The following is a 12,076-nucleotide window of genomic DNA, read 5'->3' on the forward strand; positions in this document are numbered from 1 at the left end:
CAGTACATGCACAGTACAATGCCCTTATCCGGGTAAGGGTCTGTAGTGTGGCACATGGTTTGCTAAGGTTGTTGTAGAGCTCCGCTGCCCTGCATGAGTGCACCTCTTGTTGCCTGTAGCAGTTGTGGGCAATGCTGTACATGAAAGTAGGATACAGAATTGTTGGAAGGGCGGTAACCTGCCCACAGGTCCCCTGTGCTTTCATTTCAGTTGTCATCACATGCAGTATGACCACTTAATGCTACGCCATTAGTGTTAGGGGTAGCATTCACGGATATGCATACATTGTGGAATACAAGAATGTTTACAACAACGGGAAACACAGCTTCATTACGTGCAGCAGGAAGCCATTTATTGTGTGCGACCCACGCAGCTAACGCGCTTTTCTAACCACGACTAAGGTTGTTTGCGCTCTGCATATTCTGCTTTTTTTATTCATCTTTGCATGCACTAGTATGTGCATAAGGAAAGTGCACAAGCTTTGCCATTTTGCAGACTTAGTACAAACTGTCCCGCCTGCAGTTACATGTTTTCTTCAACTGCACGACCGGCAGGCGACCTCTAGATACTTTCAGTGACACTGCTGAGTGCACACAAAATGTATCTATTTAACGGGTCCTGGAAAGGCAAGCAGCAGATAAATCAAAGTAATGCGACATTTACCATGCCCACGTGACATTGCAGGTTGCTGTTCCTTTTTTACCAGTGGCCGTTATACAGTTAGGAGTACTTTAGCCACACATTGGTAGGTTTGCAGAGCCACTCAGTAAGTCGGCAGCAGTTCTTTAAATGCAGTAGCATATTGCATGAATCCGTAGAGGTAGCGACAGGGGAGGTGTTACAGCATACAGTGGATGAGCTATGCATGGGTCTAGGTGTGGAACGGAAACAAGTGCCCTTCCCTAACTACTTACAAGTATATTCGAAGATGCAGACATGCGGCCACTAATGGTGTCCTACGGGTAGCTGCAGTCTGATTGTCCATACGATAACTAGGTGCACTGCCCCTAGGAAACGTTCATATTGCTCATCTGTAGTTATCTTGGCTGGTAGTGTGCGATACAGATTTATCAGGCACTGTTAACAGAAAAAAGAGCCTCCTGACACACTAAACAACATTTTCATGACTGTTAGTGAAGAAAAGCACCTGCCCTACTTAGGGTAGTGAACAAAACAGAGGGAGCCACACATGTGATGTCATGAGTCATGTCATGAATGAGATATGTGATGCCATGGGTGTTAGTCCTCGTTTCCCCCTCCTTGTCTTTTCGCGCCTAGAAACACTTGTGTACAGACGTGTTATAAATGCCATATCATATCATACAAAAGAAACTTTAAAAAATACATTAGCTGATGTAAAAAACATTTCTTGTACAACAAATAGTCATGCACACACAACATTTGAATGTATGTTTATTAGTGTCCTGCACTGTCTACATAGCAGGTTGGAGAGTTAGTTAAAAAAAAATTCATATCATTTCAAGTAAACATCTCTAAACAACCAGTGCTTTAGAGTTTAGCGATCAGAAAACACTTGTTCTGTCATCCGCAACCCAAACTATTTAAATTACTATAGTTTAAAAGGAGTCTGTTTGGAATTGCAGTCTTCAAACATCACAATACATTCCCCAATGTAAACAATACATTTTACTCTGTCACAATCAATAATGTAGAAGGTATTCAGCCCACCTACATAACTGTGTTGAATACCACTATATTTCCAAACTATATACATTCATTCATGCACAAGAGATGGGAAGAAAGGCCTTGTGCAGCCATGGTTTCTGTAGGTAGCTAAGGCACCCTTATACAATCTATAGGATCATATTATATTTGAAGGCTCCTCGAAGCATGGATGGCCAAGTCCAAATAATTAAGTTTCACAGGATCCACAGGCACTTTACAGAAGCCTAGCTGTTGATGGGACCTATGAAAGCAACGCATGCTAATTGACCGAGAATATGTACTTAATGCATTGATTAAATATTAAGTATGTAGATTTACACTAAACATCTATGTGTGTCAAGAAAGACAAGAGTGGTTGATACAGAGAGAGAAAGACACACACAAAGAATTATAGAGCCGTAAAACAGTGCAAGAGAGGGCACGAAGCAGGATGAGAGAGATGCGGAGGGGAGTGAGAGAGGGACCAGAGAGACAAAGAGTGGGAGCTATAGGGGGCATGTGCTGTTAAAATGGTATTAAAACTTATATCCACGCGAGATCCATCCTGACTAAATCTTTCTAGGAAGTGCTAACAAACATCTATGTACAGCCAAATTACAAGAACAATCTACACGTTGTACAATAATTGTAGTCAAAGAAAATTTACAAATCCACATATTTAAGCATTTAACCCTTGAGCTTTGACTCTTTGGGTTGATCACCGTCAACCACAATTGTACCTATAGGTGCTCGGGCTATCCTTCCAATTAATGTTTCTGTTGCAGTTATAGACATAGCAATATTACAATATATATACAGTACTGTAGAAGGCATTAGTGTGACCATTTAAACTACATTTATAATATCCCATAGACGTTCCTTGACTTTAGAGTATTGTAAACTTTGAGGCAATGTTGTTTACAGTATAATACATTGTACATGTGTGTATATCCTTTCTATACAGTAATTTCTCCTAAAGTAAAGCATTTGGTAAGGTGATCAATCATACTGATTCTGAAATGCAACACTGAAGGGATTAAGTCAAGCTCCAGAAAATACGCATTTCGATTCCTGTGTATCGTCCATATATTTGTGTGAAGATTTTCATGGTGCGTTGGTTCGCAATGATGTCTTCTCTAAATTACTCTCCATTGCATTATACTCATATCTTTTCCACCTGTGGAGACGAGATGGGTGTCTTCATACAGATAGTCAACGTTAGTCACATGACTACTGTGCCCACCATACGCATGGCTTGGAGCCTGGAAAATAATTAAAACAAGTTTAATATGTAAAACCTCAGTTGGCTAGGTGCTGTTTTCCAGGTTTGGAAGGAAAGCCATACACTACACATTAAAAAAACAATTCACTTGAACTGAAATACATCTATTAATTGCTAGAAAATATACAAAAAAAGTCCTGAGCCTCAGAGATGTAAATGACATTTTATATACTATTTCAGAGAGAGAGAGAGAAACAGGAATAATCCCAAACAATTTTTTATGTATAGATCCAGTCTGGCTCGGAGATGAGAGGAACAGAGTTCGGAAGGCCCTTCTTTTCTTGGTATGATAATGATTTAATTAAATCCGATTCAAGTGGAGGTCTTGTAAGGTTCCACAGTTTGTTTCTTTAGCCTCATACCCTTTCTGTTTTTATCCATACTGCCAGATTCCCCCGCAGACAAACTAGCTTCACAGGAGGATGTGTCTGAGGCCTTTCCTCCTGATCCTTTCTCATTAGGGTATGTGAGGAACCTGAGGGCATTCGCCCATCTACTCCCCTTGGGTCTTCCTCTCAGGTGGCCAGGCAAGAGCCATGGCTTTTGGATACCGACCCTGGGGGTGGATATGCAAGGGAGGATCATCTGGGTGGAGGGACCTTGGGGAGTGGAGGAAAGATGCCTTTAGGTGAGGCATGGTACCCCCTCTTTCCCTTGTCAAAATACATCCTGCCCTCCCCCACCTTTATTGGTTATTACCAATCTTCCCCATTGTCACACACTCCACTTGTCTCCCATTCATACCCCTTTAAGGCTAGGATGAGGCAACTAGGAGTAATGTACACTTCCACCTGTGCACAGAATTTTGGTACTGGGACTGGAAAGAGCACTGTAACACACCACTCTAAAGGTCAGGCATTTCCCATTGACAGAAGAAATTGGTATCAGACAAAGGACTTAAACCTGCAGCCCCTTGAGAGGCTACAGGCTCATATAAAAAGGAGAAACCCACATGGAGAACGGCTTGGGGAACCGCCAGGGAAGCTGGGACGACGTGGAGCAGGCTGGAGAGGAGCCGGTGAAAAGGATGCCGACAACTGCAGATGAGCAGGAACGATGCCGAGGCCAGAGGGAGCCACGAGAGAGACCAGAGCCATGCAAAGCCCTAAGCCGTATTTCCCCCTGGAGCTGGGGGGACACCAAATCTCCACTATGCTGCAGGAAGCAGCATGACGGTTCGGAGGCAAGCAGGACTCGCTGGTGCTCCCAGCCTGAGAGGGGGAGCGAGTGAAAGCAGAAGAGGGACACAGAAACCCCCCTGGAGGAGTGGCCGTACTCCGGTGAGTGACGGGGAGAGAGCCCTCATGCCGGGGCGCTCAAGGCGCTTGTTGTGGACAGAGAAAAATGCAGAGAAAGTTAAAGTGAATAATGAACGGGTCCAGAGAGCAAATTAACTCCATTTAATATCAAACAAGTTATAAAATGCTGAATACATTATTGAATATCGAACTTACGAGAAGCTACGCAAAGTATATGAGAATATCACACGAATGGAGAGAGAGAGGGATATGTATTAACGAACGCAGTAAAAATAAGGAACAAGCATTGGTTAAGAATGTGAAATTACAAAGCCAAGTGAAAACCCAGTATTGTGAGTTTGTGAAGCAAGTGAAAGGCAAATAATAAACACTATTGGATGGTGGTGACAAGGAAGAACCACCCCGAATTGCATTGGGTGAAAGGCACATGTTCTGCCAAGGAGAAAGCAACATACATATGAACTAATGTCACAGGTGCAGAGAGGAAACCTATGGTGGCAAAGCAGTCCAATGAGAATCAGTGAACATTACAAAGTGCCAAGAGTTACTGGTTGCGTTACCTGTGATGGGTGGACTGTGTTGTCTGACAACTGCGCCTAGACCGAGTAACCCCAAAGTTGTGTTGCATAACAAGTGATAGCTTGGCTAAAGAGAAAAATAAGCCAAGTGAAGGGTTGAAAAGCCTAAAAAAGGGTTACAAAGAGGATCGTGAAATAATCTGGCAAGCTGAGAAAGTTGAATTAACTGAATTGTGTTGAACTTGCTGAAGGGAACCCCAAGGAGATTTGGAATTGGGTTGAACTTTGGGCAAGGAAACTCCAAGACAACTTGAATTGTTTTGAACTTGGAGGAGAGAGCACAGAGATCTTTTGCAGAACTGTTTTTGTACTTGGGGAAGAGTACATTGAAAGTGATCCAGGAGCTGGAAGACCTATATTTTGAACACTGTTTCTTTGGTTGCTGTCATCCCTATACATTGTACAGATTTAGTTGTGAGGGCAAGAATACGTTTTGGACACAGACAGACTTAAGTTGAACTTTATGACACAGACTATCCTTAGTTTCTTTAGGTAGGGAAATCCCACCGTAGCATACAGCAAGTTAGGCCTTACTCCATCCTGACATTTCAGAAATATACATTTCCTTTTAGAAAACTGAATCTGTTGTCTGTGTGTTACTTCGTGATGCCTTCACAGGTCCCATAAAGCACATCCGGTAAAGAGATAGGGGGAGTAGCGCTCCTAAGACTTTTCTTTTCTTAGTACGATAATGATATTTGTAATCTATCTTGGTTGCATTCCACACTCTTCCTTCAGCCCTTTGCTCAGGCCTCACACAACCCTTTGCAACCGTGCCAACACCTGTCGGCCAATTGGCTATTTAGCAACTTCACATACTGAGGTCGCAGAGTGCAGCTTTGCACGGGCAGCTGGTGAAGGGCAGTGGCTAAGAGGGGCGCATGTTTGCTGCCTCACCCAAGCTTAGCTCTGCTACTGGGCTTAGCCCTGAATCTGCTCCACATCGACCATTCAAGGTACGTAGCGCCCAAGTGGCTGCATTCCAGCTCAATCCTGAATTGCAGCCCTACACATGCCGACTTTTCCATCTCATGTACTCATCCATATTGTTGCTCTTGACGATCTTGTTCCTTGATTGCCGCTTCCTATACATTTTCCCTGATCTCGGCTGCTGATACATTGTTTCTTTGTTGTATCTATAGATTGACAATTACATCTCACAATACTAGCCCATAGAGTGAATACTTCATTTCTTGGTTTTTGTAGCTCATAACTTCTGCTCCTCGGTGGTTGTCTTTTGTGAATGGTTTATTTTTTTAAATGTATTTACGTATTTATTTGTATATAGGATGAACAATGCTCTTTTGATCACAAAAGAATGTACAATAGATAAGAAATCAGATTTGACGGGAAGCAGTGAGCTTCTTACAATGGGGTGAGTTTGTGGTACATTTTGACCAGGTTGTGGAGGGGAGTAAATAGAACAGTCACCGGGGACAATACATAAGTGGATATACATAGGTTAAGGACAACCAACATTGGACATTTTTAAGTGCAGGTGGGCGGTATGGCCAGCTGTGCTCGGGACATGACCATCATGGGTGAAGTGCTAGAATGGAGGCAGAGGAAGTGAGAGACAGAGCCAGTTTATAGGCGAGGGAAAAATGGTAGCTAGCAGGCAGATGAGAGGCAGGTTAAGAGGGTAACTCTGGAGGCGAGGAGGTAGGCTTTTAGTGTGGTTTTGAACAAATCCGTGTGGTCCGTTTCTCAGATGTCTGGGGGATGAGAATTCCATGCAGGTGGAGCAAGAAGAGTGTAAGTGATAGGAAGCACAGGGAGGGCGAGGAGCCACACGGGTAGTCGAGGAGGAAGAGCAGAGATTACCAGAAGGCTTGTAGAGTTGGATTGAGGTGGATAGATATGGTGGTGTCCGACCACGGATAGATTTGTGAACCAGGATAAGGAATTTAAATCTTGCCTTGTTTTGCATCATCAGCCATTCAGGCTGGTGACGGTATGAGGAAGTAGGAGTGAAGTGAGGCAGTGCAAAGAGAGTCCTGGTAGCAAAGTTAATGATCTTAATGAATTGGTTCTTGATTGTTGCATTTGACCTGTTCTGGTTATTGCATCTCGCCATGATTGGTCTATCTTGTGTGTTGATCCCTGAATGTTGCATCCTTAAAGACGCATAGGGAAACACCGAAGACCTAACCAACTACCAACCAAACTCAAACATCCCATACCCGGCTAAACTCCTAGAAAGCTTCCTTTATGAACAAGTCCTGGAACATGAAGAAAACAGTCAGATACTAGACCAGGCACAAGATGGCTTTAGACCAACGGGTGGAATGCAACCATCATTATCGATATGGGATGACATAAAAAGCAACGCAGACTCAAATGTCCAAACAACACTAATACTACTTGATCCATCCGCAGCCTTCAACACAGTCCACCATGAAGCACTCATCAAAAGCCTCCAAGATATACGAATCGGCAACACAGCATTACTTTGGCTAAAGTCCTTCATGGCAGACAGAACATAAACACCCGGCAAACCCTGTTCAACCCAACACACTGCAAACTACTTGTGGAGTGCCACAAGGATTATCTCTCTCACCACTGCTAACCAACATCTACATGATCCTGCTCATCAAAAGACACGCCCTAACCTGCTACAACTACCCAGATGACACACAAATCTACAAATTCAATGCTAGCAAAGAGTAAATCCAACCCTTACCAACTGCCTCACACAAATAAACCATTGGAGGAGCACCAACAGCCTTAAGCCCAACCCGGACAAAATAAATCATGATCGCACCAAATGACCTGACTAACTAACAACACATTCCATGATCTACTGAAATGAGAAACAAACCGGAATACAAAATAGTCAAAAATCTCAGAATATTAATGGGCAACCTACCACTCGAACAGCAAGTCAACACAGTGGTAAAGAAATGCTTCTTCCAACTACACACAATCAAGCAAATACTCCCCCTTTTCACCTTTCCACACAGAACACTTGCTGTCATTTCTCTCATGTCAAGAATAGACTACGCTAACAGCATCTATCTAGAAATGCCAGACTACCTTAAAAAAAACTACAATGGATACAGAACTCTGCAGCAAGACTACTGCTCAGACTCACTAAGAGAGAACACTTCACACCTGCACTGAGAACGCTGCATTGGCTACCAGACAAAAAAAACAGATTTTCTTTAAAACGCTCCGCACACCACATAGATCAATCCACGGCCAAGGAGCAGAATTTCATACAAGAAATAATGTACTCCGAACCTAAACAACGCTCAAAGCAGAAATTTGGTGGAACAGCAGTCTCCTGCATCACAGCAAAACTTTGGAACTCGCTCCGAAAGAAATTACGAACAAGACAAGATCACCCAACGTTCCGAAAATTGCTAAAAAAAACTCTTTCACTCACAAGCTAAACCAGAAAAATCAACAAAGGGAAACTGCCAACACATCAAAATGGAAACACCAAAACACTGAAACCTGATGAACCAAAACATGACCGCCCAACAAAATAAAATATTCAACCAATCGCCATAGAATAGTATGAACTGAACAGATCAACATAGCCACATCACAAAAGGACGCAGAATAAATCACCAGTAACCCTACTAAAAACTCTCAAATATCCTGCATACTCACCCTCAAACACTGAACAAAACACACTTGTACCTCTAGCGCAGCAAAAACCTCAAACAGCCTCAAACGGCACACACTCTGCAACACCCAACAGGAAACTCAACCAATTGCACACAAATCACCCATACACACTCATACACCGCATAAAGTCTACCAACTCAAAACATACCAGCACAGTGACTGTTATTTTCTGAACTGAAGCTGCCAACAACACATCAAAGCTCTCTTGCACTTTTTCCCTCTCAGTCCCACTAACTAACCTCCACCTCCAGCCCACCTTCTGTTTCAGATCCGCCAGAGTGCCTAGAAACCACAAAAATGGCAGCGGCGTGCAGCATAAATCACAATAACATAACATCTTGCTCATCGTTGCCTGACTGCCGCTTTCCATATATTGCTCCAGGATCAATTTCTGGTTCATGAGCAGTGCAAATTATTTCCTTTAATTATATGACTTCTTGACTAATTGTGCTGCCCCACCATTCTACTTTCTACAACAAACACACATGCACTACTGCCAAAGCGCCCCACGCCTGCTCACATTAACAATAACCAAAGTTTGCACCTCAACCAACATCCTTCCTGCATCCCTCAAATCATCTTTGCTCTAAGCAAGGTTAAACTGACAGGATGGTTACACATGGGATATGATATGACATTTATAACACGCCTGCACACAAGTGTGTCTAGGCGTGACAAGACAAGGAGGGGAAACAAAGGGAGGACAAAACAACAATCTTACAAGGCCTTGTGCCATTCAGATCACCTCTGATACACATACCCAAGCACCCTCACTAACACTACTCTAGAAACATACAAGCAGCCAGAACATGAGGTCTGATGTGGTCTCATCAATACTTTAGGCTTCACATCATGCCTCTATCTGGTACGACGTCCTTTAATCGCTGGATGTTTTTTCACATGGTTTTAACGTGATTTATTTTTACGAAAAAAACTAATTGAACTTTTAGGGGGATGGACAAATATATGTTTGGGATGTGGGTGTTTGAGAATAGCAAACATATTAAAAGGGATGGCGGATAGGGGTGAAACCCCCACATATAAAAAAATAAAAAAATAAAATCTGATGAGTTTTTTTTGTAAAGAAATCTGCAGTAAAAACCCCAGCAAAAAAACATCCTGCGATGAAATTGCATGGAACCAGATACTATCTCTCCTCCCACTAACGTACGCGTCCCGTTCTTTTGCAGGACAACTAGTGCCAAGAGACAGCCAAAGTAGCGATATTCAAGGCTACTCTTCATCAGAGTCAGACTGTCATTATTTGCTATTCTCCGATAAAAAGCCCTGAGAAACTAATCTTCCAGGAAAAGCCGTTTGGGCCACATATTTATGAAGTGTGGGTTGGGTTCTGAAATGTTTGCTAAGCTGTGGAATTTGTGGAAGCATCTATATTGCCATTTGTGAACAATCTTTGAGAGGTAATTTGTGTAATATGGATCTAAATCACACCCTTTATGCAGCATCCACAGATGAAATCTGACTTCATGCCTTGTTTCTTCTTCAGGGAGGCGCATCACGTGTTCCTCCGAAGCACTGATTTCCTTTTTCACTTTTTAAGAACACTAAATCATTGGACAAAGCTACCCACATTTCTAAGAGCAAATTCATGCAACCATCATTAGCAGAGCATAATAAAAATCTCAAGTATGCAAACTCGTAAAATCACCTATATGAGGGAAATCATGTGTTAAGAAACATTTGAATACCTGTAACAAAAAACAACAATATAGAATGATGGCCGATGGTTTAATGCAATTGACGTCATAATGTAAAATACAAAAAACAAATGGGATTTGGACCAGTGAGAACCCATGCTAGGAAATGTGTGCAACAGTTTAAAAGCAATCTCTATTTTAAAATTAACATGATTTGAGGACTAAGGAAACATGATCAGGCTCTGAATGGCAGCACGTATGATTAATAAATTCAACAAGTGGGGTCATGATGGGGGTGGCTATTCAAAGTGAGTCTAGCTCAAAGGAAGTTCAGCTGGTTCATAAGTATATACACAGAAATATATGCAAAACAAGTAGTTCAATGGTCTTACCCTAAATTGTGAACATGGGTAGGAGAACAGATGAACTTTGCCAAAATCATCACCAGTTGCAAGAATTTTTTTCTCAAGTGATCTCGCAATGGCATTGATATCCGTTCCATCCGAGCCTTCGGGCCACACCCCTGCAACATTTTATATTTACAAATTTAGTATACACTACCTTCAATGACTTGCAATTTCAGCTCTTCTACAGCCTAGCACACATTACTAAAGTGAAACAGAGTTGTGCACAAAAAAAATCCTATGAACATACATGAATTGAGCAGAGAAGTTTCGGTTGTCTGTCACTAACACAAAGAATATACACAGGAGGGAGAGCCCTAAACAAGCCCAGGACAAAAGGGCTATAGATAAATGTATACTGGCTGTTGAAGTCAAAGCTATTTGCAACCAATGTTGTTGCAAATCAACGTAGTGTGATGGCTACCCTTCGGCAGCGTTATTTAAGCTTGCCCTAGGGTACGTGTACATGCAGGAGGAAAATAATACACATGCGTAAACTGATGAGTGCGAGGAGGTACAGTTTTTATTAAGTAGCTGTCCTCATCCTTTATAACATTTTCTGAAAAAACGTTTTCTTGTAAATGAAAGGGTGCATTAATTTAACCCATATAACAAACCACAATAGAGAAACATGTATGCGGTCAGTGTAGGTCAATGCCTAAAACACATTCGAGCAAGAAAATGCTGCATGGTAACAATCAGAGAGCGCGAGACACATCTGTACAAGACATCTCATTGTTTCTAATACATTTTGAATTTCTAATACATTTTGAATTTCTCATTGTTAACCATAAAGATGCAACAGGATAAAAACGTAGGGGTGTGTAACCCTAACCTAAGTAGCACAAAACACACAACACCTCTTGTTCCTTTAAGAAAAAGAGACCTTGGAGAGGTCTAGCTTAGCCAGGATATAGGGTGAACAGAATGTAGATCCAAAGAAAACTTGAGCAAACCTAACGATTTACAATTAAGAAATGCTTTTATTTGACGGAAATCTCAGCCCTTGTAGACACATTTTATGTACAAAAAGCTTTCTGAATTTTGAACACCAACATAAATTATCCGAACCCTATTTAGAGATTTTAGAGATCAACATTATCTTAATTTCAGTCTAGGCTTCCTTATACAAGCCCTGTGCTATATTACTATTAAGAATCTCCCCTTCTGCGGAGTGCATGCCTCAGCATAAGACGGCCTCTTTAGCTACAGAAATCTTGTGCACAATGTGCACTGCTGGCATTCAAAGAATGGCAACGCTGGTGGTCATTGTCAGAATACAAAATGTTGAATCTGACAGATGTTAATGAAATGCAAAAAATCCACACACAACACTTAACACTGTAGGCCACCAACTCAACATAATTACAGCGGCCTGCGACAATGCCGACTTCTAACATCAGGGCTAGTGTTTTTGTATTGATACAGAGAGAATATCCAGGATACCATTAGGCTGAAAAGCATTTTCACAAAGTCTTTTGAGACCCTCAATGTGGCAAATAGAAGGAACATGAATAAGGCTGGATTTAATGCAATGCATCCACTGGATGTCTTGAGTCTGAAACAATTACAGAGTAACACACCTACTTGTAAA

The 12,076-nt window shown here is 42.0% G+C and overlaps 1 protein-coding gene across 9 annotated transcripts in view; it reads right to left on the reverse strand.

Annotated features, from left to right (window-relative positions):
• Positions 1-1,400: 1,400 nt before the first annotated feature.
• The window catches only part of EML1 (EMAP like 1), an 821,887-nt gene continuing 811,211 nt past the window's right edge, over positions 1,401-12,076 (reverse strand). For all 9 annotated transcript variants that reach the window (XM_069637821.1, XM_069637826.1, XM_069637819.1 and 6 more), the window contains 2 exons: positions 10,471-10,601; positions 1,401-2,927 (listed from right to left, as the gene is read on the reverse strand). In XM_069637821.1, the coding sequence (XP_069493922.1) occupies positions 2,802-2,927; positions 10,471-10,601 (257 nt within the window). In that variant the 3' untranslated portion in view covers positions 1,401-2,801. The remainder of the gene's footprint in view (positions 2,928-10,470; positions 10,602-12,076) is intronic.

This window comes from Ambystoma mexicanum, chromosome 14, assembly GCF_040938575.1.
Source record: "Ambystoma mexicanum isolate Mex_15411 chromosome 14, UKY_AmexF1_1, whole genome shotgun sequence".
NCBI lineage: Eukaryota > Metazoa > Chordata > Amphibia > Caudata > Ambystomatidae > Ambystoma > Ambystoma mexicanum.